The sequence below is a fragment of the Python bivittatus genome, unplaced genomic scaffold, assembly GCF_059951505.1.
Source record: "Python bivittatus isolate LINGU-HERP-01145 unplaced genomic scaffold, Pbiv_v1 ctg000470_np1212, whole genome shotgun sequence".
Classification (NCBI taxonomy): Eukaryota; Metazoa; Chordata; class Lepidosauria; order Squamata; family Pythonidae; genus Python; species Python bivittatus.
In genome coordinates, this window is record NW_028277065.1 from 2529851 (window position 1) to 2554979 (window position 25129).

General features: G+C 37.4%; 3 protein-coding genes across 3 annotated transcripts; all 3 read left to right on the forward strand.

The window, feature by feature from the left end:
• The first annotated feature begins 1440 nt into the window (after nucleotides 1-1440).
• Nucleotides 1441-7840, forward strand: LOC103052554 (olfactory receptor 13G1-like). Its single transcript, XM_088143028.1, has 3 exons — nucleotides 1441-1470; nucleotides 2979-3059; nucleotides 6878-7840. The coding sequence occupies exons 1-3, from the start codon at nucleotides 1441-1443 to the stop codon at nucleotides 7838-7840; spliced, it is 1074 nt and encodes a 357-aa protein (XP_087999154.1).
• A 5032-nt stretch (nucleotides 7841-12872) lies between these two features.
• On the forward strand, nucleotides 12873-13790 carry LOC103052316 (olfactory receptor 13G1-like). Its single transcript, XM_088143029.1, has one exon. The coding sequence runs from the start codon at nucleotides 12873-12875 to the stop codon at nucleotides 13788-13790; it is 918 nt and encodes a 305-aa protein (XP_087999155.1).
• Nucleotides 13791-17679: 3889 nt separating this feature from the next.
• On the forward strand, nucleotides 17680-18597 carry LOC148215601 (olfactory receptor 5F1-like). Its single transcript, XM_088143030.1, has one exon. It carries the CDS (start codon nucleotides 17680-17682, stop codon nucleotides 18595-18597), a length of 918 nt encoding a protein of 305 aa, XP_087999156.1.
• Nucleotides 18598-25129: the final 6532 nt, after the last annotated feature.

The following is a 25129-nucleotide window of genomic DNA, read 5'->3' on the forward strand; positions in this document are numbered from 1 at the left end:
GTCATGCTTGTGATGACCTAGGCAGAATCAGTATGGAAGTGGTATATCCATCCATCTGCTCCTTGAGTTCTCAGCAGCTTTCAGTACTGTTGATCACAGTATCCTCTTAGACCAGCTCCTGGGGTTAGGAATTGGAGGCACCATATTATGGTAATTCTTCCCCCCCCCCCTTTTTTTTGGTGGGGGGTTGGTTCCAGTCAGTATTGGTGGGTGGATGGGGAGAGGTTGTACCAAAGGCTCCACTTCTATCAGGTGCCACAGGGCTCAACACTGTATCCCCTTTGTTCAACATCTACAGTATATGAAATTGTTGGGTGAGGTCATTCACCAGTTTGGGGTCCAATAGCATCAGTACATTAGTTATGTGTAAACATTTGAGCACTAACTGCTTGTTTTCCCCACCTTTCTCCCCACCCTGGAGTTTTAGCCATCTTGAGTGGTAAAGAAAACTTACTGGAAAACTAGAAATTTTCAACTATTTTATAAATCTGTCTCAATAGAGATTTCTTTCCAGATCGTCACTTATTTTTAACAATGTACCGTATCATGGAGATGCTTGTTTTTAGAGATAATCTATATCCCAAGAAAGTGGATGTCTATACAAAGTGATATCTTATTTCATTTTGATGTATCACAATTTGAAAATGAAGAACTCTTCCATTGTTAAAGAGTTCATCTTAATAAGTTTTTCCAGTTCTCTTGAATATCAATTTCTCATCTTTTGGACTTTCTTCTTCATCTGTGCAGTGGCTCTGGTAGGAAACTTCCTAATCATGCTCGCCTTCAGTGTCTGCAGGAACCTTTGCACACCTAGGTACTTTTTGCACATCAATTTGACAATGGCTGGGGTATGGTTGATAGGTATACTAAATTCCTCAGTTCAAAAAGGACTTGTACTACAGCTTTCCTTCTGTGATTCGAACATCATCAATCATTTCTTCTGTTATGTACCACCAGTGTTCAAGATCTCCTGCTCAGACATAAGCCTGAATGAAATCATGGTTTCTGCAGCTTCCATTGCCATTTTCATAGGCAGCTGTGCTCTGACATTCTTATCATATTGGTTTATATTAAGAACCATCTTCAGAATCTCTTCCATATATTCAGAAATGGAGGACTAAAAAAAAAAGAAAAGTAAACAGTAAAACAGAGTGAATAAATAAAATTTCCAAGAATCATAAAATTAAATGAGAGTGATTTTGTTAGGCAAATGTGTTCATCTTTTTTAGTTATAAATAAATGTATGTATGATGGCAAGACCTCCATCCTTTGGTATTTGTGTGATGCAATTCTTGCAAGAGAACTGGCTTTACCAGGCTTAAGCTGCTTTACAAGGCCTGTTTTTTCAGAGCTTGTAACTGGGGTAGAATTAGGGAGTTGGTTAAAATTAAATTGATGATTTTTATTTGGGAAAGTCTTTTTCTGCATATATCACCTAAAATGGTCCTCCCATACTGTTGCCGATATAAGGTAAGGAAATGAAAGGGCCTAGTAATTGAATGGGAAGCTATCAGGTGCCAAAATAAGCCTGGGTTCCTGGCTTGTGATGCTGCTATTAAATGTAGCCAGGAAGCCCTGGTAAATTCACTTTTCTTGATTTGTAACAGATGTGTATAATGTTTTTTCAGCAATGAGTGGTCCTGGATAGAATAAAAAGCTGGATCCTCCTTATATAGTTCAAACTGCCCAATCAGTTTGCTCTTGACACTAAAGACACCCTATCAAGCCAGGGCTCAGAAGATCAACCCTTGCTGGCAGAATTTTCTCTCTTCTTTGAGGAGTCAGTTCATCCAAGGTCAGGGTCCACTAGGGGCAAAGAAAAGGGGGGGAGAGGGTGGGATGATGCTTAAAGGAGGGCTTGACTTCCTGGGGAATGCTGGGGAAACAGAAAGAAAAAATGGAAAATAGTAAAGAGGGACAGGGAGGGAGTCTGTTTGCTGAGGGCAAGAGGGCTGATCTTCCTACTTGCAGAGGGGGAGAGAGAGAGAGAGAGAGAGAGAGAGAGAGAGAGAAGGAAGGAGGGCCCTTTTTCAAGTAGAGTGCTGGTCTAAATGCCAAAGTCTAAGGAAAGAGGGAAGGAAATAGAAAAGCGGGGTTGGTATAGGGTACATTTGCATGGAGCCCATCTCCCAGGGAAAGGAGTGCAACTTTCTGGCAAGGTCTACCAGAAGAAAAAGAAAGGGGGGAGGGGTCTTAAGGAGGGCTGGCCTTCCTGGGAAATGCCAAGGAAAGAGAGAGGAGAGGGAAAGAAGGGCAAAGTGGAAGAGGGAGAGGGTTCCTCTGTAGAGACCCAGTTTTCTGAGGGCAGTAGGGGTGGTTTTCCCACCCGCAGAGAGCCAGGTGATAGTGGAAGAAGAAGGGAGGGACATTTTTCAGTCTGAAGTTGGGGCAAACCCTCTCCAGACCAGCAGAGTGCAGTTGAAATGGAAGAGTGGAGTTGGAGCAGGGTTCAGGGAAAGAAGTGCTGATCTATTCACTTCCCTGAGCCAAATGGGTATAGTCTACCCAAGGTCCACAAAAGAGGAGAGGGGCATCCAAGTGGAGGATCTACCTGCTAACCATCATGGGAAGCATGTAGTGGGGAAGGGCAAAGGAAAATGGTTGTTTCCAGAATCCTATCTTCAGTGGGGAGGAGTGCCAGTCTATCAGCTGGAAGGATGGCACCAGTCTACCCAGTGAAAACGGAAGGGAGAAAGGTTTGTGGCACAAGGTGCCAGCCTGAGGGAACACAGGGTGTGGGGACTTTTTCTTTTCTCTCTTCTGGTTTTGGACAAATACAGTATTGCTTCATAATTGGAAGCATCCAATTATGGATTCTCTTGAAGTCCCCAGGGTGTTTCTCCCAGGTATAATATCAGCTTATTAGAAGAAAGATTTGTAACCTGGAATCTGGGTTATTGTGGAGATAAGGGTGCCTACCACAAACTCAAACCTCCCAGTCAGACTGATAAAAAGTGATTGGCTCCAATGTTTTGCAGATGATAGATGCCAAACCAAAATATATTTCCATCCAACAGAAAAACAAGTCCAATAAGAACAAAGAAGATATAAGAATGAAGGTAAATATCTTCAACATTAGATGTAATCTTGACTGAATTTCATATTGGTGTTATTATTAACTACATTTTTCTCCCAGATCTTTATCTACAGTTTTTACTAAAATACTCTTATTCTATAACTTCGGGACTTCTTGAAGTAATGTTCCTGACTGCACTACAGGGTATATCCTCTCACAAATGTCATATTTCTTAATAAGATACAGTTAAGATACAGTTAGACTCTATTAAAAAAGAATAATTCTTCAGCTTCCTTTGTTTCATTTCTGACCTTCATCTACTAAAGTAAATAGGGTGATTGGTTTCCCTGCCCCTTAAATTCTGAGGAGGGACAGAATCACATAAAGTTCAGATAAGGCACTCAGAGGAAGGCTAGCTAAAGCATTTTTTAAATGTTAATAATGTTTTCTGCCTGTGACCTAAATAAGGATGAAATGGAACAATGTAAATTGTGACTAGAATTCAAACTCACTTTGATCTGAATTAATTCCAAATTCAGTGGAGTTTTAAGAAAGTTGAATAATATCTCAAATCACATGTCTTCTTTTCGTAGGGGAAGACTTCTCTGGTTACTGTTAACCAGAGAAACAGCATATAAAACTCTGTCATAATCCTTCTCATATAACCTGATTCAGCTTAGACTCAACCTGGGATGCCCACAGCTTCACCTCATTGACTGTGTCTCCCCAAATGGGGTTATCATGATACATGTTTCATATTTGGAGTTTGCAAGGACCACATCAGAAAGTGCAAGGGGTTGTGCATGGAGCATGGAGGCTTGTGCCATTGAACTCCCATCTCTCTCTCTCTTTCCCTCTATCCCAGTGTTGTCCAAACCTGGCTACTTTAAGATGAGTGGACTTCAACTCCCAGAATTCCCCACCCAGCCATGGTTGGCTGGGGAATTCTGGGAGTTGAAGTCCACTCATCTTAAAGTGGCCAAGTTTGGACAACACTGCTCTACCTCTCAGATACAATTCAGCAGCAGGCACAGTGTGAGGGATGAAGGAGGACTTGCTGTGCACATGTGGGTAAGGGAGAGGAACATGTAGCTGTAGGCCTGCATATCCTTTCCATGCCCATTCTATCGTGGCATGTAGTATAGGATATTTCCTTCAATTTTCACCTACGTTTCGTCAATCGCTTTTTCACTGATGGCCATTCAGCCATGGGTGGATGAACCCTTGCCTCTTGTGATCTTGATTCTCACAATCCAGCCCCTGAAAGGTAGCCAAGTAGGCCCAGAAACAACTTTTCTGCCTTCTTCAAGGGAAACCACTAGAAAATCTGATGCCCCCTTCTATTCTTAATTGATTTTTCATAGTGAGATACAAACAGTCACAGCAGAAACAAAAAAGAGCAATATATAGTGATAATGCAAAGAAAAGGAAATTATAGTGGTTAAAATAATCTAAAAATTATAAACCTCCCCTACCCATCCCCAAAAAAGTAATGAAAAATGTCCATATAATATCCATTAAAATTGATACATAATGAATTCAATGCTAAACTTATCCTGAAATCTAAAACTTTTTGCCAGTCAAAAATAATTTCTGGAACTCTCAAGTCTTACATACTTTGTCCATTTATTTTCTAGCATATATTACTACTGTCTATCTATAGACCATTTGTAAGCAGTTGACAGATCAATAGATTAGAATGGTCCCCAAATGAGACTATATGTTTAAGAACTTCCGGGTTTAGAAACTATGAAAAATAGCATCTGTCAACCAAGAGCAGAAATCAACCAGAGAAAGTGAATTGTCAGCAAGCCATAATGTTGTTTGCTTTTTGGTTTAGTGTTGTGGATAAACACAATTCTTGTGGTTTGTAAACATGGTTCATGGCATTGTATTGTGCAAAATTTGCCAACTATACATATTTAGGATATCATGAGTAAACACACCATGACTACCTTACCTGTCAAATTAATTGTTGTTGGGGGTTTTTTGGCATGCTGTTGGGTATGTGGGGCTAGCATTATGTCAAGGTTGGGATGAATCCCCATTCTTCACATGGTAAGGTTGGGAAGAATCCCCATTCTTCACATGGTAAGTAGCAACCATATTTTGTAATACCTCAAAAATAACATTTTTTAAAATGTTCTCCTTCAAAATATTATTTTTTAATGTTCTGTTTTTTACAGGATTACATAATCTTATAATAAGGTACTGTGAGCAACATAAAATAAGTGTGATTTCTAAACATTCCTAGTTTTTGCTAAACCTGTTACTATGGGTATGGCTAAATATACTAATCAGGATACTGTTGACTTTTTTTTTTTTTTTTAGTAATAAAACTTTGTTAAAAGAAATAACTAGGTAAAATTAAAAACATTTTTCCAATTCACTATAAACTAAACAAGTTAGTGAGGCTTAAAAAACCCAGAAATGAATAGAATATGAATAAAGTTTTAATTTCATCTAAACTTTGCAAAAATAAATTCTATAGAAAAAAGAATAACAATATAAGGAACAAATTACAGCTTAAAATTAGGTATTCAGTCCAGATTTCATCATACTTTGAACAGTCATATTAAAATCACTGGAATGAAGTAGGTGTAATTAATTTAAGTACTGCTGACACTGAATAACTAAACATCATTTCAGGTGAAATGGTGCCAATACACAATACCCTGCCAACATAGTTTTATCCTTCAGTTCATAAATCACATCAAAACTGCAAATTCAAGGAGCACAAAAATCTGTTCAATCAAGACAGCTATGTTGCAACAGTTTAGCCTTTAAAATGTCTCATCACATTGTGTCAATTCAATTTAAGGAAAAGAAAATCTCCTCCAAACTATCATATTAACTTGAAGGAATGTACTGCCATTCAACACTTCTATCCATATTTTTAATCCAGTTCAGCAACTCAGTTCAGTTTGGAGAATCAATCAAGTGACCTCTAAATCAATTTCCTGAAGGAAAACTTTGCATATTGCATACTCTTAGGAAATACACTTTTAAAAAAAAACAAACACACACACTAAAGATGTAATGACTCCAGTCTATAGAGGTCCACAACAAATGTCCAGGGATTAAAGTCCAATACAGAAATTTCTTAATGATCATTTCCCTTGGAAATAATCTCAATTTAATGCCAAAACTGCATAGTTAAAGTTGTGTAGCATTTGACTTAGAAACAAACTAAATTGTGTTTTTCAGATGAGTAGCCATGTGGTCTTTTACAGTAAGATACCAAGGTTCTCTTAGCAGATTAAGACTAGCAACTTTATGATTGCATAAGTCTTTGGATCGCACTCCAATTTATCTCCTCATTAAACACTTTGTATACAGAATTGTGTTCTATATTTTGTGTCATCTGAACTGGGAATAAGTTATGAAAAAATAATTATTAGGTATGATTGGTTCAAAGTCAAGATGAAGTCCTTTTGACATATGGAATCAGATTATAATACATATAGCATTTTATGTGAAAGTGGATAAATCCACTCAATACCTAAGGTTCTTGACTGGCCATGAGAGTGGAAAGCAATTTTGTCTGTGTATGTACCTTTGAGTCAGTCTGGACTCCTGGAAGCCACACGGACAAGACCATGCATTTCCTCGGCAACATAGGTTGGGAAGTGGTACGCCATCACTTTTTTCCAAGGGCTGAGAAAAGTGACATGGCCATAATCACTGAACTGGCTTTGGGCCTAAAGCAAGACTACAACTTATGGTCTCCCAATTTTTAGTTCAGTGCCTTTCTTCAGAGCATCAAACTGGCTCTCTATTCACCCTTTAATTACCTTTAATATTAAAAGTGATAAGCTGGTTAAGTCATTAAATAATTAACAATATGATGTATCTTTTTAGGGCACTGGAATCAGAGTTGTTGAAATAAAAAACCATTCTGCTATTACAGAATTTATCCTAGTGGGTCTCGCCGATTCCCCTGAACTGCAGTTACTTCTCTTCTGGGTGTTTGCATTCATCTATCTTACAGCCCTAGCTGCCAACCTCCTCCTCCTCATTACCATATCTACTTTCAAGAAACTCCACACACCCATGTACTTCCTCATATTCAATTTGTCCTTAGTGAATATATTGTCCATCTCAGTTACAATTCCTAGGTTACTCCAGAGCCTTTTGACCCATAGAAAAACAATTTCATTCTATGGCTGCATCACACAAGTATTTTTCATTATATGGGCCTTGGGGTCAGAGTTGGTCCTTCTCTCGTTTATGGCCTTTGACCGCTATGCTGCCATCTGCCACCCTTTGCATTACACTGTTATCATGAGGAAAGAAGTATGTGTCGCCATAGCAACCACTGTATGGATTGCTGGAATGATAAACTCTGCCGTACATGCTGGACTTATGCTGCCCCTTTCTTTTTGTGATTCCAATGTCATCAACCATTTCTTCTGTGATATACCTCCAGTGTTAGATCTTGCATGTTCAGACACCAGTAGAAATGAGTCTATGACAAAGGTTGCAAATGTGGTGTATGGGATGGGTAGTTGTGGGTTGACTCTAACATCCTATTTTTTTATAATGAGGACTATTTTCAGGATCCGTTCCACTGAAGGGAAGAAGAAAGCATTCTCCACATGCTCCTCACATCTCTTGGTAGTCAGTTTTTACTTTTCTGCAATCATCTACATGTATATCAGGCCCTCTTCAGCCTATTCCCTAGACAAGGACAAGCTTGTGTCTCTCATTTATTCAATGGCAACTCCAGTTGTCAATCAACAAATATACTCTTTGAGAAACAAAGATTTTAAAGAAGGAATGAAAATGTTCACTGGAAATCTCAGGTTGCTTCCAAGACCTTAATGTTCATCAACAAAATTTTCCTACAATTCTGATGTGCAGAAAACAATATTTCCTGATATGTTACATATTGAACTTAGGAGTCTCTTACTGGGTATAAAATACATGCATCCATAGCCATATACTGTACACAAATTTGAATTTCAAAGGTTTTGTTTTCATGCTTAGTACATATTTTGAAGAAAAGAAATCATATCATTTAATCGAGTTGGGTCTCATTCTTAAATGTCGATATTTACAGTATCATGATCTAATTGTCTAAAATAATTATTTGATTATGAAATTCTACCTTTGATATATTTATCATCCATTTTTTTAAAAGTAACATCACACATGATAGAGAAGGATATGTAAAAATATGTTTCTTGTATGTATCATGAATTAGTTAAGCCTCATATGAATTTAATTAATAGGCATCTGTTATCTTGGAATGCAAGTTTCTAAATTGGGTGGGAAACTATATTGGTATTTGTGGCCATACTTAGACTTTAACTGATATTCTGGGGATTATACTCTGAAAAATGGGTCTTTCAGGCAAGAAATATACATAAAATGGAGAAGTTTGTAAAACCAACCAACCAACCATAAAGAAGGAAAGAGAGAGAGAAGGAGAAAGAAGAAAGAAAGAAAGAAAGAAAGAAAGAAAGAAAGAAAGAAAGAAAGAAAGAAAGAAAGAAAGAAAGAAAGAAAGAAAACACAAATTACAAATAAAATATAACATAGTCAAACATTAAACTCAGAAGGAAAACTTGAAAACAGGTTTCTGCGAATTTGAGTGATAAACTGCATGCCTGCATACAATGGCAAATAAGGACAAAGCTCTGAGGAATTCACAAAATGGGCTCATGCACCTGTAGTTGCCCTACTGATATGGTGGACAAACACTGATCTTATCTTCTTTCTTATTTTCAAAAACTCATCTTAAGCCTTTTCTTCCATGCAGCCTAGAAATCCAATGAAAACCTGCTTTGTATTATCATTAGCTATATGCAAATGTATCCTAGACAAGGGATCACTGATGAAGCATCCCTTTAAAACATTCTGGAAGTACTGGAAGTTGCATTCATAGTACATCTTGAAGAACCCTGATTTGGGAATCAGTACTTTAAAAAAACAAATGTGCATGTAAATAGGAAGTAGGAAAACCATCCTACCCTCAGCTATGTTTCTATGTATGATGCTCCTGATGCTCTGTCTTTAACCTGTGGCAGCTTAGCATAAAGCATGGAAGTAATTTCCATGTGTGTTCAAACCAATGGTTTCTGGCCCACAACTTTGATTGGTTTGGCTCCTCAATTGTGTATTTTATTTTGTTTGTGCTGTTTTTAAATATTGTAAGCCGTCCAGTGTTGCTATATACACTCAATATTATATCAATATTTTCATGAAGTAAGGTTTTCAATATGGAAAGCCTTCTATTTCCAAGAGAGCAAGCAATTTTCTTGCCATAGCAGATCATGCTTTTTTTTCCTTTGTACTTTGTTCTGGAAATCAGGGGCTGAAATGGGTGGGATCATTATGAAGTGACACCACAGTGAATGGGCAGGGTTGGAGAGTTGCATGATTTTTGTGATTGCTGTTACCATTTTATAACATATCTGTTTTGTTGCCTCCATTTAATAATCACAACAACAACAACTTAGAAAGACTTCTGAAGTAATTAGGTTTATTTGAAGTTTAAAGAGCTGGGGTAGGTGCCTATGTTTTGAATATTGGTATGGCTGTGAGAGCTGGACCATAAAGAAGGCTGAGCGCCGAAGAATTGATGCCTTTGAACTGTGGTGCTGGAGAAGACTCTTAAGAGTCCCCTGGACTGCTAGGAGGTCAAACCAGTGAATCTTAAAGGAAATCAACCCTGATTGCTCATTGGAAGGACTGATAATGAAGCTCAAGCTCAGATACTTTGGCCACCTAATGCAAAGAGAGGACTCCTTGGAAAAGACCCTGATGCTGGGAAAGATTGAAGGCAAAAGGAGAAGGGGACGGCAGAGGATGAGATGGTTAGATAGCATCAGGAGTGAAGGACAGAAAGGCCTGGCATGATATAGTTCACGGGGTCACGAAGAGTCGGACACTACTTAACAACTGAACAACAACAAAGAATATTTATTCAATATTCATTGTATAACTATGCATAAGGATTTTTTTTTAATGTTACATATAGTTTGTTCCTGAGTTCATCCAAGGTCTCTTCAATCTCCCTTCCACCACTCCTCTTCCAAAATTATTAATTTAATTAATTTAATTTTAAAACTCCATGGGTTTTTATAGTCAGGATTCCCTAGTCAAATTATTTTATTGACTTTATAATGAATAATTCATTTATATTTTAACATTCATTTTGGAATACCACTTATCCTAATGTGTGATTTATTTCCTACAATATACATTTTTCTATTATTATTATCTTCATCATCGTCATCATCATCATCATCCAAGAGTAATTTTTTAAAAAGTATAGCAATATAACAATATATGAAATGTAAAACAAAAATGAACAGGTACAGGAAAGCTTGAAAAAAGTAGTAGTTGGAAGGAGGCATCAGGAGACATCTAAGAGCCATACTTATTGTTACAAATTTGGCACACTTTTTGGGTACAGCTGTTGTTTGATCATCTAGGAGATAATTAAGATTTCTAACCATTGGTGTTTTAAATTCTGTCCCCCTTTAAGTAAGTAACAGACACTCTACCAATGCATGAGAAACAGACTTGACACCTGTCTCTCTCTCTCTCTCTCTCACACACACACACACCCCTATACCTATATGTGTGTGTGTGTATATGTGTGTGTGTGTGTGTGTGTGTGTGTATATATATATATATATATTCTTCTCTCACCCCTATGGGTAGTATGTGTCTTCCTCAATCTCGGGTCCTCTACCAGAGGCCTGGGAGTTTGAGGGTTCTGTGCAGTATCTTAGCTGTTCCCAGCACTGAACTCTTCTGGACAGAGAGCTCTGATGTTGTTCCTGGGATCTGTTGGAGCCACTCTGCCAGCTTAGGAGTCATAGCCCCCCCCGCCCTCCCCACACAAACATGCATTCACTTTTCATAGGGAATGCTACTGTATCTGCTACTTGTTGCCCTGATACATAATTGGCCAGTTTGGATCAAAGTCAAGTCTTCTATGTGAAGTACAGTATATAAAATAGATAGCAAGTCTATTGTATTCAAACTGTATGCTAAATTATATTTAGGGAAGATGATTGTGGTTTTAAAAGTGGAAAAAGAAATATTAATGACCTGTGCTATGTTGATATCACTATTCTGAGAGATGAAAATGCAAATGATCTGCAAGCTTTAATTACAAAATCAAGGAACCCAGTGGAAAAAATTGGACTATGATTAAATACAAACAGGGCAACATTTATGAAGAGATACAGCAGCACCCTTAGAATTGGCAATGAACCTATTGAAGTGCTGGGTAGTTGCTGTATCTGTAGGACTGACTTTGAACAGTAAGGACTAGAGTGGTGAAGAAACATACTGCAAACTGGTTCTTGGTACAGTAGCAATGAAGGCCTTGAAAAAGATATTCCGATGTCATGATGTATCTATACCTTCAAAGATACCTACAAAGGACTATGCAGCCAATGGTTTTCCCTGTGACACTCTATAGATGTGAAAGCTGGACTTTGAAGAAGCAGAATAGGAAGAATATTAACACTTTTGGAGAAGATTTTTGAGAATAACATGGATAGCCAATTAAAAAATTAATGTATCACAGAATTAATCAGTCCAGAGTTTTCACTCAAGACACATATGACCATACTCAAACTACTATATTTTTGAAAAATTATGCAAAACCCCAGCTCTCTTGGAAAGTCTAAAATACTGTGGGAAGTGGAAAGAAAGAAAAAAAAGGGGATGATCAGCAACAAGGTAGACAGACTCAAATGCAGCGATAATGGATTTAACACTCAGAGACCTGGAAGGCAGGTTGAGAACAGATCAACCTGAAGAAAATTTATGTGGTTGCTAAGAGTTGACACTGACTTGACCACACATAATCAATTAATATGCCACTGACAAAATTATTGTAGAAGACAGAGGGAATGGCCTTGAGAGGCAGGAAGAAGAGCAGTTGCCAAGGCAACGGTCAGATAAAAAAAACCTGAGACCAGGGCAGAGCTGTAACATACACAAATGTCTTAGGCAAGTCCCTCCCTAGTTCATATGAAGATAAGGTGAGGGAGCGGGAAGCCACATTCAGACTTGCAAGATTACAATAAAAGTAATAATGGTCTACATGACTTTGGTTTCCAAGTTTGGTTTACCTTAAAGGGCTGACATTGACACTGCAATTTATTCTTTGTACATTGTTAGGAATGTGATAATAAGCACAAAATAGCAGCAGAAAAAAAAAACAATTCCCATTTCAACCTATGTTGGAGAAACTTTAAAGATGAAACTTAAGCCACTACTCTAAAGATATTGAAGCAATACTGAAAATCCTAGGGGCCTCTAAACTTTATTTTCACTCATTGAAACATCCAGCCTCCATAGCATACCACTAGGGAGCTGTAGGGCAGTGCAAAAATAGTCTGATATGGGGATTAGCTATTCAGAGAAGATAAAAATAAACATGTCTCAGCTTATAAGCAAACCAGTTGAGTATCCTCCATAGAGTTTTAAGAGTTTTTAAGTTTGGAAGATTCCATTTATGTATCAGTTATGATGCAGTTTGGATGCCTGCAAGCCCTCCAAAAGCCTATTTAAGACTTACCAAGCGTAGATATCATTTCAACACTACTGCTTGTGTTGAATTTTATCCCCACCCCAGCAATTTAGCCACCTTAACTGGTAAGAAGCATTTGGAAACCTAGAGATTTTCAACTATTTTGTAAGACTTCATTGACTTTAAAAAGTGCTGTCTCCATATGGATTTCCTTCAATATACTCACATATTTTTATGGATGTACCAAATGATGGAGATGGTTATTAATAGACTGAAAAATATTCTACATGGCAAGACAGGGGATCTCTACACAACTGATGAGCTGTTTCATTCTCCTGCATCACAGTTTTGAAAATGAAGAACTCTTCTACTGTTAAAGAATTCATCTTAATAGGTTTTTCGAGTTCCCTTGAAAATCAAACACTCATAATTTGGACTTTCTTCCTCATCTACGGAGTGGCTCTCATAGGAAACTTTCTAATCATCCTTGCCATCAGTGTCTGCAGGAAACTGCACACACCCATGTACTTTTTGCTCATCAATTTGTCTATCATAAATGTATGTTCAATTTCTGTGATAGTTCCCAAATTACTGCAGATTCTTTTGTCCCAGAGAAAGACCATTGTGTTCCCAGGCTGCATTGTGCAGGTATTTTTCTTCACATTGACTTTAGGAACTGAACTCCTGCTTCTTGCATTTATGGCTTTTGACCGCTATGCTGCTATTTGTCACCCTCTCCAGTATGCAGTCATCATGAGGAAGGAGGTTTGCTTGGGGACAATGGCTGGCCTATGGCTGATAGGTATACTAAATTCCTCAGTTCAAACAGGACTTGTACTGCGGCTTTCCTTCTGTGATTCCAACATCATCAATCATTTCTTCTGTGAACTGCCACCAATGTTCAAGATCTCCTGCTCAGACACAAGCTTGAATGAAATCATGGTTTTTGCAGCTTCCATCGTCATTGCCATAGGCAGCTGTGCCCTGACATTCTCATCTTATTGGTTTATACTGAGAGCCATCTTCAGAATCCGTTCCAGGGAAGGAAAGAAGAAGGCCTTCTCCACATGCTCTTCCCATCTCTTGGTTGTCAGCTTTTACTATTCCACCATTATCTACACATTCCTTCGTCCTGCTTCAATGTACTCTCTCGAGGAAGACAAGGTGATTGCTCTTATTTATTCTGTGGTAACTCCAGTCCTCAATCCCCTTATATACTCTCTGCGAAACACTGATGTTAAAAAAGCTCTCAGAAAATTGATGGCCAGATAATTCTCCTGGCATGATTTGTTTGAATCAATTATTTTTAAGTCTTCATGTGAGTGGCAAAATATGTGAAGATAAATTGGTAACCTACATCCTCACCATACATATTATCCCTGGAAGGTGAAGGTCTTTTGATTTTTTTACTCCCTGTGTGTTTGTGTGTGTTTATTGCTATAACTGTGAAATTCAAAATTAAAAAAAAGTCTATGCTGAATTGTGATAGTATAGTGAAGGTGGGGGGGGGAAGAACATCCATTTTATAGTGCTTAAATGAACCTAAGATGGGAAAGGCATAAAAAAGGATCCACAATTGCATTTTAGGAAACACAGTTTCAAAGAGCAGAAAAGAAGTTTCCAGTTACACGGAGGACTGCAACTACATTAAGATACCTGCCATTCCCATCCCTCTTTTGCTTTTCTATATGAACACGCTGCAATGAAGTAGAGGAGCATACTTACTGTCCCCTTCCCCTATAGAGTTAAAAATATCTGAAAAGGGCTTGAATCATTTGTCTGTGTTAATATCCTATTCCTGTTAATATGATGAATCTCCTGGCTTGAAAGGTTGCTAAATTGAATATGGAAGAAATACATGATGGCATGCAATATTTTATGCATGCATATGTATGAAAGAAAGGTCACTCTTTGCTCTTGATAGAATTTAAGGAATATTTTGAGTAAGTGAATTTAATTTTGTTTCAAATTATTTGTATATGTGGTATGTGCAATTGGTGTTTTTTTTTTCTTTTGTTGGTTTATGTAATTTGTGGTTATTAGGCTAGAGACTAATACAAGATTCATTCATAAAAGCATTTACTCATATATGCCTATAGAGTTCATAAATGTATAGAGCCAATCTAGACATTAGACAAAATAAGACTTGGATAACTTCAGTTACCTGCTGCATTTTCCTACTTAAGTCCTAAACCTATAAATAAATAATATAAATTACATATTGACAAGGAGACTGTGCCATTTTTTTTTTAATCAGTGTTGGCTAGATGGTGAAGTATTTGATCTCTCTGTGTGTTCATACACTCACTTGCTTAATAGAGTTCAAAATCAGAAACTGGAAAGAGTTGCCCCCATGCTTAGAAAGTGTTGTAATTGGTCTCAAGGTTAGGATTACTACTTATTGACCCATTTGATGCAAAATTTCACATGGACTCTTAGAAGATTCTTGCCTAATTAAGAACCTGTGAGTAGGCCTGGTGGAAAGATATAAGGGTTAGATCTCTTTTGCAATGAAGGTGGTTGTTTGTGTTGTGTTGTGCTGCATGCATGCACTAGAGGTGTGTTGTGCATCAAGGAGCTAGGACGTGTAGCCATTGGAGAAAATGGACAGAGTTGGAGAGAGGAACCTGGAGAAAGGAAGAATCAGCAACTGTGGATCTAGCAGGAGCAAGCAAGATGAGGAGGCTAGAGGAAAGGACTGCTGGATTTGCAAAAGTCATACCAGAAGTTACAGAGAAAAAGTTTGACCAAAGTGCTAGATTTCTAAGAAGCCCAAGAAAGAGGTATTTTTCCCTCTGTCCATTGTCTTCACTAGGCTTAAAGCAAGTCCTGAAGTGAAAGTATATAAATGTCTGTATATAAATCGAAAATCAAATCAGAATCTTCATTGCAATCATTGATAAATGTAAGATATTTTAAAGCTATCAGATAAATAACAGAAACACTAAAATCTATATAGAAAATACAAAATTAAATTCAATGTTAATGCTAAGACTTTAACAATGAATACCACTTTAGTTTGGAGAAGTAACTGTGTGTGTGTGCCTACAGAATGCCCTGTCCCTTTCCGACCCTCTTATTTGCTACTAATAAATGAGATTCATCCTGTTTATAATGATATCTATTTTATAATGGTATCCTTACACTATTAAAAGTAGCCAGGGCATTTGCTGGGTGGGGAGGGAGCTCAAAATTCATGATGGCTGTCATAACCACCACACAATCAAAGCTCTGCTCCTTTAATATGTATGACACACACAATCAGAGAAAAAGAGGACAGTGCTTTGGTTAAATGGTTGTCACCAATAATCTGATGTTTTGGACTGATCCTGTGGACACCCCTGAAAGTGGCCAGGATCCTGTTCTCAGATAAACACATACAAATGTCTCTAGATCCAGATAAGAAAATAAGATAATCTTTAGCAGCAGGATCTGGATGCATTGTTCTCCCTGTCATCATCATGAAAGGAGCCATTTACCACAGGACCATTCAGCCTTAGAGTTCTTAGAAAGCACAGGAAGTCCTTTATACCATGGCACATGGCAAGATATTAAATGTGAGGAGCCAGGAAGACAAGAAGATCAATTGGCATGTCTGACTCTCTCATTCCTGTTTGAGGCTAGTAGGCAAGTAGAGACAGAAGCCCCTGTCTTTGCTCTGAAGTGGTTGCCTTGAATCAAAACTGAGGGGCAGCTTCATGCTATGAGCTTCTCTAGTGGTGATGAATAAGCCCTTAGGATTTATTAGGTTACCCTGGACTCATGGCATTCAGCTTTGTAGCAGCCAGAGTGTGCATGAATAAAAGCAATGGGTGAACCTTCCTTGAATTTAATCAAGCAACTTATTTTTATGCTTTTCCTGATATATCCAATTTTCATTCTATATAAGAAATGGGGAAGCGTGTGCTACTATTTTTGCTTTCCTAAAGAAACCTTCATTCCTCACCTCAAGCCATGCACTATCTATTACCTTTCTGCCAGCACTTGCACATCTGACTTTGTTCCATCTATTTTCCCATCCTTACTAAAAATTTTACAAAGATACATAGTTTCTATTTGTTCTAATTTTTTGCCAAATTAACTTCTATATAATTTATATTCTAGCTCACAAATAAGCTGCCAGGTGCTCTGCCTTGCAGGTCTAAATATGGCTTTCCTGCCTGTTCCATCTGCCACAATCTTAATACACACACACATACAGAAAAAGAACCACCAACATTACAGTTGAGGATGCAGTAGATGTGTTAGATCATATTTGCTTATGACAGCAGTGGGGCCTAATATCAGGGATTGATAGCCTCCAAGGACACTCACAGACTGAGTCTATTCTGTTCTCTGAGCATGAAGGACAATTGTTACACAGTGGTAAGGTCAGTATTCAAAAGATATGTAAACAATGTTGAAAATCCTAGGGACTTCTAAGCTATGTTTTCTCTAATAGCAACATCCAACCTTCACATACTATACCAGCTGGGAGACTGCAGGGAGATGAAAAAAGTAGTCTGATATGGGATTAACTATTCACAGAAGATAAAACTGAACATGATTTTGCTTCCATGCAAACCACTTGGGTAACACTTCTTAGCTCTCAAATGATTTATTCCAGCCTCTAGTTAAACTCATTCCTTATCAAGAGGAATAATGATTTAACATCATTATTTTGCTACCAACCATCAAGTTGCCCATATAAAAGCCAGGACAGAAAAGCTTGGAATTTATTTCCAAAAATGGGGAGCAATAATTTTTGTTGTCATTATTGTTGTTCCTACTCCCTATCAAGAAGAATATTTGGTGCAATTAATATAAATACTGTATCTGTTATGTTCCAGTTTGGATGATTCCAAGCCCTCCAAAACTCTAGACCATGTTTATTTCAACATTAACTACAATGTTTTCCCCAACACTTTTCCCCATCCCAGAGGTTTAACCATCTTGCCTGGACAGGAGCTCTGGGAAACCTAGGAGTTTTCAAATGTTTTGTAAGCTTTTGTTCCTCTAAAACAGTGCTATGTCAATATGGATTTCTTTCAGTATGTTCATATATATTTTTATGAATGTACCAAATGTTGGAGATAGACTGAAAAATATTCTATATGCCAAGAAAGGGGATCTCTACAGAAACTGATGGGCTGTTTCATTCTGCTGTATCACAGTTTTGAAAATGAAGAACTCTTCTACTGTTAAAGAATTCATCTTAATAGGTTTTTCGAGTTCCCTTGAAAATCAAACACTCATATTTTGGACTTTCTTCCTCATCTACGGAGTGGCTCTGGCAGGAAACTTCCTAATTATCCTTGTCATCAGTGTCTCCAGGAAACTTCACACACCCATGTACTTTTTGCTCATCAATTTGTCTATCATAAACGTATGTTCAATTTCTGTGATAGTTCCCAAATTACTGCAGATTCTTTTGTCCCAGAGAAAGACCATTGTGTTCCCCGGCTGCATTGTGCAGGTATTTTTCTTCACATTGACTTTAGGAACTGAACTCCTGCTTCTTGCATTTATGGCTTTTGACCGTTATGCTGCTATTTGTCACCCTCTCCAGTATGCAGTCATCATGAGGAAGGAGGTTTGCTTGGGGACAATGGCTGGCCTATGGCTGATAGGTATACTAAATTCCTCAGTTCAGACAGGACTTGTACTGCGGCTTTCCTTCTGTGATTCCAACATCATCAATCATTTCTTCTGTTATCTGCCACCAATGTTCAAGATCTCCTGCTCAGACACAAGCTTGAATGAAATCATGGTTTTTGCAGCTTCCATCGTCATTGCCATAGGCAGCTGTGCCCTGACATTCTCGTCTTATTGGTTTATACTGAGAGCCATCTTCAGAATCCGTTCCAGGGAAGGAAAGAAGAAGGCCTTCTCCACATGCTCTTCCCATCTCTTGGTTGTCAGCTTTTACTATTCTACCATTATCTACACATTCCTTCGTCCTGCTTCAATGTACTCTCTCGAGGAAGACAAGGTGATTGCTCTTATTTATTCTGTGGTAACTCCAGTCCTCAATCCCCTTATATACTCTCTGCGAAACACTGATGTTAAGAAAGCTCTCAGAAAATTGATGACCAGATAATTCTCCCGGCACAATTTGTTTGAATCAATTCTTTCCAAGTCTTCATGTGGGTGACAAAACATGTGATAAAATGTGAAAAGAAATTTGCAATGTGTATCTCTTCCTCACCCATCTAAAGATGATTTTCCCAGATTGGGGAAGTTATTTTTTCCTCTATATGTTTGTGTGTATTATTATTATTATTGTTTTAACTGCTGTATTGGTGAAATACAAAGGGAAAAAAAATCTACATTGCATAGTAATAATACAGTGAAGGAATATATGTGTGTATGCATGTGTATATATGTGTGTGTGTGTGTGTGTGTAATTGTTTTTTATTTTTATTTATATTTTTAATTTATTTATTAGTGGTTATTAGTGGTGAAGCAAACGTAGGTTAGTGTAGATGTGAAGAGTTTCCATAAATGCATTTTACTACATGAAGTTCAATCTACCCCAGCACAAAAAGTAGGCTTTCTGGTTACAAGAAGGATTATAAATACATTAATATGTATTCATATACTGTAGTCCCTCTAATATTTTTCCATGAACAGGCTGGACAGAAGTGGTGGTAGTAATGGCACACTTCTTTTCCCTTTCCCCTATAGAGTTAGCACTACCTGAAGAGAACTTAAATCATTTGTCTGAGTTAATATTCTATTCCTGTAAACCAGATACATCTCACAACATGAAAGTTTGCCATACTAGATAGGGATGAAATTTACTGTGGCAATCAATATTTTATATATGCATGTGATTTTATGTATATCTGTGGGAGAGAGAGAGGTGCTATTTTTTTGCTCTTGGTTGAATTTAAGGAATAATTTGACTGCATTTAATTGTGTTTTTCATTATTTCTGTATATGTGGTATGTGTAATTGGTATATATTTTTTAAGTTTATATAATACACACATTTTTATTTAGGCTATAGATTGCTAAACACATGCAGCTAATTTTTCTATCTGGATACTAGGCAAACTAAGATTTGCATAATTTCAGCAACCTGCTGCATTTTCCTATTGCAATCCTAGAGCCAGAAGGAAATAATGTAAATTTCATATTGAGAAGGCAGCAGTGTAAACTTTAAAAGTAAATGGTTTCTTTATAGGTCGTGGCGGTATGGAATAGTGGGTACTACATGATATGAAATTAAGAATTGTAAACAATTTCATGCTTTTTAATTATTTTACAATAACACTAATTATTTGTGTTTCTTGACCCCAAAGATGGGCAGAAATTTGCCATATAATGCTGTGCATCAATGTATTTTCTCTGTGTATGCGTATGTCTGTGTGTAACAAAGTTCAAGAAAATACAAATTGGAAATATTTCCAGGTTCTGAGAAACTGAAGTTATAGCATGTGGCAGGGCGAGTTGCTTTGAGGCTCACAAGGTGTTGTAATTAGTCTCAAGATTACGATTTTTGCCTTTTTACTCACTTTGGGTGAAGTGTCACATAGAGACACCTAGAAGTTTCTTGCCAGATTAAGAACCTGTAAGCCAGCTGTCTGTCTTTGGCTGAAAATATGTAAGGGACAGATTCTCATGTAATGAAGATGGGTGTGGGTGCTGTGTTGTGCTGTGTGGATTGGAGGTGCATTGGGTATCGAAGAGCAAGGGCAACCATTGAAGGAAAGCAGACAAGTTTGGAGAGAGGAATTTTAGAGCAGTGTTTCCCAACCTCATGAGCTTTAAGATGTGTGGACTTCAACTCTCAACCTGGACCTCAACTTCCTCATGCTGGCTGGGGAATTCTGGGAGTTGAAGTCTGAAAGTTCATAAGGTTCAAAAGCACTGCTCTAGAGAAAAGAGGGGATCTACAACTCAGGGCCCAGCAGAAGCAAGCAAGATCAAAAAGGGAAATCTGTAGAGTGGAGGAAAAGATGGCAGCAGTTGGAAAGGACAGACTAGAACGTAGCAAGAAAAAGCTTGACCAAAGTGTTGGATTTCTATGAAGCTCAGTAAAGCATGATTTTTGCCTGTTTTCATCTTCATCTGTAAGCTAAAAGCAAGTTCAGAAGTGAAAGTACTGCTTAACAGAATAAACGTCCCATAGTAGTGGTCTCTAATGCCTATATGAGTAAGGGAGGTTGTGAGTGAGGCAGTTAAATCACTATCAAATGTTCATATATAAGTGTGTGTGTGTAGATATAAACATAATTAAAATGTATATGTATCAGCTGGGTGTGTGTGTACCTCAAATCAAAATCTTATTACAGTCATTGAGTACCTTATTACAGCATAAGGTAATGAAAAGTTATCAATTAAATAATGCTTACACTAAAATCTATACTAAAAATACAAAATGGTATAGAATATTACTACTAAAGGACTTTATGTAAAATAATATAGCATAATTAACTTATATAAAAATGCCAATATGTTGGATATATAAATCTAGTAGTTTGGGCAGCTACGGCCATAGTACAATAAAAATAAAGACAAATTATTTACTTGAAAGCACTGTAACAGCAACAACAATAATAGCACATTTTAGTTGGAAGAAATAACACTGTGTGTCTGTGTGTGTCTGTGAGTGTGTGTGTAACTTCCTGTCCTTCTCCCACCCTCTGGTATAGTGGTATATTTACCACTATAAAATCCTACGAGTTTTATTTCAAGAGTTGATCAGTACATATAAAACAATTTTTTTTTTCTGCAGAAGGCTATAGTGTTGAAATACTGTATGAACTAAGGAATTCTGCAGGATTTGTAGTTCCATTGTCACCAAATTGTACTACACAGCTGTAATGTATGAATGTAAATAATTCTTAGTGTCTTCAGGTTTTAAAAGCTGTGAGCTGTGATGCATTGTATCAGTACGTTCGAATGAATGAATGAATGAATGAATAAATGAATGAATGAATGAATGATAAAGACTTCCTCAAGTTGAGTCCATATTCTAGTGAAAGATGCTTCCATGAAGTCTTCTTGACAACCGTACAGGAACATTTGCCACTGCTTCTTTTGAGATTTTGTTTCTTTTTTTAACTTTCCACTCATGCCTACTGTTTGGAATTTCCTGTGGTCTCTCATCCAAGTACTAAGAAGGTCCAACGGAGCTGAATTTGTTTCTTTTCAAATCAGGTAATATTTATTAGTATGCTACATTGTGACATCAATACTTAAGCAGATGTTCAAATGGCTTCTCAAGCTTGGTAACATTGCAACTCAGATCTTATGTTTTGGAAAAATACTTTCCAGAGAAGTCATTGAGCACCCCTGTTATGTCCTTTTTAACACTAGCTGAAAGCCTTTTAAAATGTTATTGTGTTATTGTGTTATTGTGTGTGTATGTGTGAATATTGTTTTGCCTTTGGTTTTACTGTAATTGTATCTGTTATGTTCATTATTAGTCAGACTGATTTTATTTATTTGGTTTCTGTTATATGATATGCAGTACAATAATACAACTGTGCATCAATCAAGGAACATGCATTGCTATATAACTACCATGAAACCAAGAACAGTGACCATGTTACTTCAGCTTTCTCTGCTTTGGAGCCCCTATCAGCTGTCTCTCACAGCACATGAGAAAACCAAATCTAGGTGGCTTCAGCAAACACCATGGAATTCTCAGTGTACATCAAAGATGGCCAAGTGTTATGTAGCTGGTGCACTCTGGTTAGTAAAAGTCTACTGTTCATTTGTTTGGTTTTTTCCTAAGATTGAGCACCCCTTCTTTCAGCTTTCAGCAAGTTCTGGTAGATGGGAAAGAGGAAAACTATGTAGACTAGAAGACCTCCAAGGTCCTTTCCAACCCTATGATTCTATGAATATATTTTGAATTCTAGATGCAAGAAGGGATAGCTGGAATATCTCATTAATTGGAAGGTCATTTGTGAGTCAGAGAGATTATGAGAGGGGGCAGAAAATATCCATGCACCACAACTTGTCCACTCATTCCATCTGGAATTCTCACACAAGACTTGTCCCTCTGAATTGCCTTCAGACTCACCAGATATTGTTCTAAAGGAAGAAGAGGACCCCTGCTTCTTGTCATTTGAATTCTCCAGTTATGGTTGCCATGTGATAGGAGGGGTGGGGACACTTTCCAGCTCCATCTAAATCTTCCCTGTCAAATGTGTCCCTTGATCTTGAATTGTTGCTGGGTCTGTTTTCGAGCACAGAAAGGAGAAGTGATTCTGATGGAACAGATGGTATTTGGATCAACAAATCATTAAGGGAAAGTTTCAGAAAAGATTATTTCATTCTGGGAGAGAAGAAAGCATGAGGAAGTAAAACAAAATAACCCCACCTTGATTTTCTTTGCTTTAAGCTGAAGTAGAGAGAAACTCTGACAGGCTTTCAGGTTTCTGATATTATACTCTATCACAATAAAGAACATTCTTGAAATTCTTGCTGCTTCTCTTTCTTGGCCTTGCCTAATTCAAAGGGTTGATAGACATGCAGCTCTTCCTGAACTATAGATTCTTACTTTCATAGATACCTGTAATAACCTAAATGACACCAGTTCATACTTTCTGATAACAAATATTCTTGCCCTCTCATTTATAATTGAACCCATGACTTACCTTCCTGGCATGTCTTCATCAGATATGCTCCACAAAATCAAACCACACACATTCAGATCTATTGCATATTTCCTCATATTATCTATTTGATTTTTTTTTCATTTCATTTAGCGTTTTATTATCTTTACTATTTATTCCTTTTACATTCCAAGTCATAATATTCCTGATGCTGCGATCATCACTAGATGGCAGATGTTAACCATCTGGTTTAATTAATTATCAATTATCCAATGGCTTTGGATAATTGTTAATTAATTTCACAGAAGGCTTGAGTTGACTCATTCTGCCTTTAGTTACCAACTAGAATTTTACATTTTCATTTATATTGTTTTCCTTTCCTTTCCTTTTGTTTAGAACTTAGTTGAAGGATTCATTTTTCTTGTGCTTAGCAACCTCTATCAACATCAGCTTATTTAGAGTGTTAATTTTCTTGACATCATTGCAACAATTTAAGGTTATCTGTATGTACTTTTCCTTGGTGAACTGCCTCTTATTTTTCTATTTTTACACCTTCACTAAGCATTTTGCACAGATACATTGGCTTTATTCCCCCTCTCTCCATTAGAATTGTTTTCAATTGTGCTTTTAATATCTTTCTCCTAGAAACAAATTTTTCTGCTTTTCTTATTAGTTTCTCCTGACATGGAATCATACAATCATTCATCTGAGTGTATGCAGATTGTTTTCTTGAAGTCCAAATACATGTTCAACTACATTCAAGAATTCAAGAAATACATGGTTGTCTTCCCCCAGTGTTCTTGCTTTTGCCATTTCAGAAGTAATCTTCTGCATTGGTTTGTATCAGGCTAAGGACAGTCGAACCTCTCCTGAAGTTCTCCGGTCTCAGAAGAACAGAGTTGTTAACTATTGTTATGTTGTAGCTATTTAATGAGTTAACTTATTAAAATTAATGCAGTAGTGGTAACATTTTTCAGGCTAATGAAGACAAATCTTAATGAATTAGGTGAGAGGTAGCTCTTTGCTTGTCCCCCAAAAATGTCTTCTGAATCTTTGTCTTGCCATGGACAGTCTTAATAGACACTCGCTTTGGTTGGGCAGAGGATAGAGCTCAGCAGCAGTGATGGGCAATGTTTGAAGGGGGACGGAAGTGTTCTCCTCAATCTTCTGCAGGTCTGCAGGAGGTCCTTGGTACCATAGTAACATGATCAGAAGGGCCTGGGACAAATCTTTTTAAGGCTTTTTTTTTTTTTTAAAGGCCTCTTTCTGCCATTCCCATCCTTAAACCATCAAAAATGCCAAATAGAGCCAAGATAAGCCTCCAAATGTCGGCTTTGGACCTGGAGAGGGGTAGGGGTCTTCAAGATGAGAGGGAAACAACAGCAACAGCTTCCACAGTTTAACTATTTTACCACCAATGTTCATCTGTGTCGACTCTCAGTGCTGATAGGCCACAAGTGACCAGGGACTGCCCACTCATCCTGCCTCTATAGCTTCATTATAAACAGTGTATCCTACTAGAGTTGTGCTGTGTGTAGGTTTCAAAGGAGCAAGGCAATTACCTTAGGGAAAGGCACTGTAAGAGGCTTATCTTGTTTCCCAAACCATCACCATCTTTCCCCAGTGAGTTAAAGATAGTCTTTAAAGGAACATTTTATGAGATTCTCTACATATTTCTTAAGATGTTTCTAGACTGCTCTTGCTATACTATGATCACAAAGTACTTTAGCCTTGTCATTTTTATGCAGGGTAAGTGTGAAATCATTTTATTTTAAGCAAATACAATTAATTCTTCATCTTACTTTCTGAATCATATTTTTAGGCATCAAAAAAAAAAAAAAAAAAGCAGAGAATCAAAAAGTTGAGAATTTGTTTTTGTTTTTTCCCTTTCCCCCTATTTATATAGTTATTTTAGGATGTAGCTTACAGTGAATCTTACATGAGAAACCTTGAAATGAATTCAGTAATTGATGGAATACTTTCATATTCCAGTTGAGAGAAAATTCCTTTATACAGTTATTTCTTTGTTTATTGCAAGCATTAATATGGCCACCCAGCT

What these genes read in the sequence shown, in the direction of transcription:
- LOC148215601 (XM_088143030.1), top strand. Translation starts at nt 17,680, where the DNA reads ATGAAGAACTCTTCTACTGTTAAAGAATTCATCTTAATAGGTTTTTCG.
- LOC103052316 (XM_088143029.1), top strand. Translation starts at nt 12,873, where the DNA reads ATGAAGAACTCTTCTACTGTTAAAGAATTCATCTTAATAGGTTTTTCG.
- LOC103052554 (XM_088143028.1), top strand. Translation starts at nt 1,441, where the DNA reads ATGGTCCTCCCATACTGTTGCCGATATAAG. An exon ending in CATACTGTTGCCGATATAAG is followed by an intron (nt 1,471 to 2,978) that starts GTAAGGAAATGA and finishes AATGTTTTGCAG; the next exon opens with ATGATAGATGCCAAACCAAA. An exon ending in AAGAAGATATAAGAATGAAG is followed by an intron (nt 3,060 to 6,877) that starts GTAAATATCTTC and finishes GTATCTTTTTAG; the next exon opens with GGCACTGGAATCAGAGTTGT.